General features: G+C 40.8%; 1 protein-coding gene across 1 annotated transcript in view; it reads right to left on the bottom strand.

The window, feature by feature from the left end:
- Nucleotides 1-3,660: 3,660 nt before the first annotated feature.
- rbbp6 (retinoblastoma binding protein 6) overlaps nucleotides 3,661-5,221 on the bottom strand; it is a 113,570-nt gene continuing 112,009 nt past the window's right edge. The window contains 1 exon segment of the mRNA XM_037688509.1: nucleotides 3,661-4,623. Within this exon segment, the coding sequence (XP_037544437.1) occupies nucleotides 3,661-4,623 (963 nt within the window).

Raw genomic sequence — 5,221 nt, 5'->3', positions numbered from 1 at the left:
GCATTCAAGCTGGCGCTGTGCCATGAGACGGTGGCATTCACAAGAGAGGCTCCAGGGTCCACCTGTCTGTCTGGATCTTTACATCTGTCATCTTTTCTGGTCTGCTCAGAATCTAAACCAATATTATTATTAATAAAAACACTATTTGTATAACACTTTTTAAAACAAATGTTACAAAGTGCTTGACATTAATCAATTAAAACATCATAATTGACACCAGAAGCACAAAAAGTATACCAGATCAATTAAAATACATAAGGCAAAACGAAAATAAAAATATGAAGAAATTCTAATATTAAAAGCCTAATAGATGTTTCAACTAATGATTTTAAAGAAGACAATGAAGAGGCCTGTCTAATATTAAGAGGAAGAGTATTCCACAAATTTGGAGCCCTGACCATAACCTCCCTTCTTCTGTCACCAGTCGAGCTCTGGGAGTGGAAAGTAATAACAGATTTAAGGATCTGAGATTGCAAGAAGGGATATAAGGGGTAAGAAGCTCAGATAGATATGATGGCGCAAGGCCATTCAAGGATTTAAAAACAAAATAAAAATTTGAAGTCAATTCTAAAAACCACAGAGAGCCAGTGCAATGAGGACAGAACAGGAGTGATGTTATGGGATCTTGTAAGCACTCTAGCTGCAGTGGTTTGTACTAGTTGAAGACGATTAAGAAAACTTAGGGGCAGACCAGAAAACAAAGAATTACAATAATCACAATGACAGGAGACAAAGGCATAAATAAGAGTTTCTGCATTGATTAAAGAAAATAAATGCTCTGATTTTGGCAATATTCCTAATTTAAAAAAAAGAAGCCGTTTTTGTGATGTGCTTAAAATGTTTAGAAAACTAAGATCAGAATCAAAGATCACCCCCAAATTTCGGGCTTCACGAGTGCAGTTAAAACCAAGAACAGAAAGGGACTGAACTACTAAATCCCTTTTGGCCTTGGGTCCAAACACCATCACCTCAGTTTTTATCATTGTTGAGTGAAAGATAATTATCAGACATCCATGTTTTGATGTCTGCAAGACAGAGGGTAAGTTTATTGAGAGTAGAGGTCTGATGGATTAATAGCCAAATAAATCTGGGATGGTATGCATGGAAACGAAAAGAGACGTTGAATTTATGAATAAATTGACCAAGTGGTAGCATGTAAATTGAAAATAATAGTGACCCAAGAATAGACCCTTGAGGAACACCACAGGTGAGAGAAGCTGAACTGGAGGGATTATTGCCAGAAAATACAGAAAAAGTTCTGTCATGAAGATTTGAATGACCTCAGAGCAATATCTCTAACACCTAATCTTCATCTACGTCACGTTCACAGCTTTCAGCTCGTCCAAGAGTCTGACCCGTCCGTGGGCCACCATCCTCAGATGAAACTAGAAAACAGGGAAGCTGCTGCAGGAAGCATCAATTTTATTTTAAGGACACATGGGATGAAAGTACCACCATTTATTTCATGAAAGTAAAAAAAATGATGCTACACTGTCCCATGTGTACTTGCAGGGTGTCCCCTGTCAAAGTTTTGGACTAAAGCCAAGTTGCCCCCACAGGACTGCTCTCACTGCAGCTGAGTGTTGAAACAAAAAAGAGGCTGGATCTGTGCCATGTCTTCATGAAGAGAGCAAGAAGACTTCATGCAACACACACGCACGCACGCACGCACACACACACACACACACACCAGGTGCTCCTTTGAAGCACAAATAAAACCAAAGACAATAAAAAAATAAAAAATCTGTTTTAGTGTTCTTGTTCTTTGCTTTGTCAGAGATTTTAAAGGTTATTAGAGATGTATGGGCTCAAATTCCAGCCATAAATATTTTGCACGAAAAAAAAAAAATTTGTGACCATGTATAAAAAAAAATGTATAGGTATAAAAAGAATTGTATGTGTAAAACAATTATGCAACCTTGTAAAAAGTTGTACGTGCAAAAAAAATCGCAACCTTGTAAAAAAAAAAAAAAAAAAAAGATTACAGATGTAAAAACAAACAAACCTCAAGTTCAAAAAACGTTCAATACAAAAACAACTGGACTTTATTTGTAACTTTATTTGTAATTTATTTGTAAGTCCTGGATGACTGAGAATGTCCAGTTGTTTTTGTATTGAACGTTTTTTGAATTAATCATGTCCTGATGACTGAGAATCTTCACCAGCATTAACCTCAAGTACAAAACTTTTTTACAACGTTCTGTGTACAGATACAAATCCAAATACTACGTGTACGAATTTTGTCCTGGATTTTCCTCCTCTCAGCCGATTGCTCAACGTCATGTCAATCACAAATGAAGGATCCGATCAGAACAGAAGGGTTTGGCGGCTCGTTGAGCGGACTGGTTGTCAGAGCGTCCACCATATTGAACGTGGCAGATCTGCAGGTGAACCAACAAGGAAATGGACTGAACTTGAAAAAACACTGTTCTACAAAGTGAAGTTAATCCCCGTCATTCACACACCAATATATTTGGAAAACAAACAGGCTCCAAAGACATTTGTAACTTTTAATGTGGTTATTAAACATGTTTAGTCCTTAAATGTTTAGGTTTAAAGGTAAACACTAAAACATTTGTTAGTTTGAGTGTTTACAACTACTGATGTGTGTAACACCATTACTGTGATGATAAATATAGAAATATTCATATTTAACATTTAATCTGTGTCTATAATAACCAGATCCTGAAATGTAGATGTGACGTGTGGATTTTCTGAATAAAGAGAACAGTCACATTTAAGAGATTTTGATTAATACACACATGCAGAATATTTATGGATAGAATTTGAGCCCAAAGAGATTTTTAAAAAGGGTGACATGTTATTAATATAGAAGTGTTGGGTTCTGTTCTGACTGGATTAGAATCGTTTGGACTTGAAGTTCTGCGCTAACATTTGTTGAGGATCAACATCACTCGCTGCCTTGAACAAAAACCTTTAAACACAGCACTCGTTTTATCGATTAGTCCTCAAACTGTACGCTGGAGACAACGCTCAGCTACTACCATGCCAAACTTGTAGCTTGATCTCTGTAAAAGTTGCACAGTTGGAGCCATTTTAGTAGATTTTGTTTTTGAAGTCTTTTGTTTTAAACAGTTGCTGAGAATCACACAATGAAAAACAAAATTGTATATTTGTTCTTTTATTTCCTTCCAAAACAGGAAATATTACACATTCCTTTGAGAACTTATTCATCCATTCAGCTGCTGGTTTTAAATTAAATATTTACAAAACAGAACAGAAACACACACAAGTGGAAATCAGAAATATTCACATTATTAGTTTGGAATAAAGCACATTTTCTTTGGAACAGTCTTTCTGCTCCCCCGAGGCAAATCAAACTCTGATTTCATGTCAGAACTGAAGATTTGCTGCGTCCGAGCCGCGGCTTCAGGCAGCACAAACCACAACTGGCCGTCGTCAGCAAGTCGTAAACAGGAGCGAATTCCTCCAACTTAAAATGGCGAACAGGAGCTGCGAGCGTCTGATTCTTTCACATTTGTCTCCTTCAGTCATCATTTGTCTGCAGGGATTCTGGATCACATAAGATCAGAGCTGACGGAGTAAATCAGACGCGCTTCGGTCTGAAAAAGGGCGAACATAATTGAAGTAGGTTTATTTTCTGAGACTGAGCAGGGTTTTTTTTTAACTTCTCGTGTTTCATGCGGTCACTTCCTGCAGCTTCGTCCGTTTCTCCCTTCCTCTGTCTCTCCGGTCCTCTCGGTCGTTCATGTGGCTCGACGAGGAGCGCACGCTGTCGCTGCTGGACCTCCGCCTCTCCTCCAGTTTACGAGCCTTCTCTTCCTTCTGCCTTCCTCCTCCTCCGCTGCCATCCCCAAACTCTGGAGTTTCTCTCCCCCCTCTCGGAGTCTTCTCGGACCTCTGCTCTCCTCTATGTGCCTTGCTCTCATTTCTACTTCTGTTTGGCATCGACCCCCCACCAGGGAAGCCTTTCTGGAAGTTTTCAATGGGTTCAAAGAGGAGCAGGTCTTGGTCCTCACAGTGATTATAGTATGGTGAAGGTGGGGAGTGCTCAGGTCTGCTCTTCTCTCTGTAGTTTGATGGAGGCTGGTGATGGTGGTGCGAATAGTAACTGTTCTTTTTGCCCATGTTGGTTTTGAAACAGTACTGGTCTGATGAGTACATGCATCTGCTGCTCAAAGGTTTCCAGCTCATGATGCTGCCGCCCTGCAGCCGCTCTCTCCTCTCTGTGCTGTGCAGCACTGAGGAAGAGGAGGGCTGGTATCTCTTTTGCACTGACGGCTCGTCTCTCCTCCACTCGTCCTCTCTTCCTCCTTGCTTCAGTCTTTTCCTCTCTTTTTGATTCTCGCTCTCTCGTGTTCTCTCCCGGTCACTGGGCCTCGTCTCCTCGTCCCTCTTTGCGCCACCAGAGGGATCCACACCCAAGTTGGACAAAGCTGAGTGAGTCTCTTTCTCCTGGTCTCTGCCTCTTGTCCCTCTGTCCCCGTCTCTCCTTCGCTCTGTGGATCTTTGTCTCTGTTCACTGCTCTGCGTCGTTTCACAGCCGCTCACAGTCACAGACGGCTGTGGGAGAGCTGCCGAGTTCAAGATCTCCATCTGGCTTTGCTTCTTTCCACTGTTCTCCCATCTGCAGCGAGACACCTGAGGAAAAGGAAATGTGTCTCAAACAGGAAGTACTTTTTTCTGCAAAATATCCTCCAAAGTCAGCAGTAAACTTAGAAACTTTTCATGGGTATTTCAAGAACAAAGTATATTTTAGTGTAATTTGGAGCAAAACAACCAGATTTCACAAAAGTACACCGAGTATATTTATGCTATTCCACATTCAAATGAACACTGCTTACTGCAGGTGTTTAGGCCACGCCTCCTACGTGCACCAAGTGTTCACGTGCACAGCTGATTTCCAACTCTGGACGCTTGAAGCTTCATCTTTAAGCCGGTGGAGCTCTGATGATATGATTTCAAATCAAATGATTGTTTCTGCCCACTGTCACAGACACGTTTTATTTATTTATTAGGCCCGAGCAGCTAAGCGCTGCGAAGGCCTATTGTAATTGTGCTGTTTCTTATTATTATTATTTTTTTCCGCCCAAGATCGCATTTTTGGAGGCCTTAACATATCCCAAAACTCACCATATTTGACCCAAAATTGTCCCCCGCGAGAAATGCGAGGTATTTAATGGAACCAAAAGTGGGCGTGGCCAAACTGCTCCACAGCGCCCCCTAACGTGAGATATGA

Source organism: Nematolebias whitei, chromosome 15 (genome assembly GCF_014905685.2).
Source record: "Nematolebias whitei isolate Nwh7 chromosome 15, NemWhi1, whole genome shotgun sequence".
In the NCBI taxonomy this organism is placed as follows: domain Eukaryota; kingdom Metazoa; phylum Chordata; class Actinopteri; order Cyprinodontiformes; family Rivulidae; genus Nematolebias; species Nematolebias whitei.
Note: the sequence above shows the minus strand (reverse complement) of the source record. Positions and strands in the feature narration are given on the sequence as shown.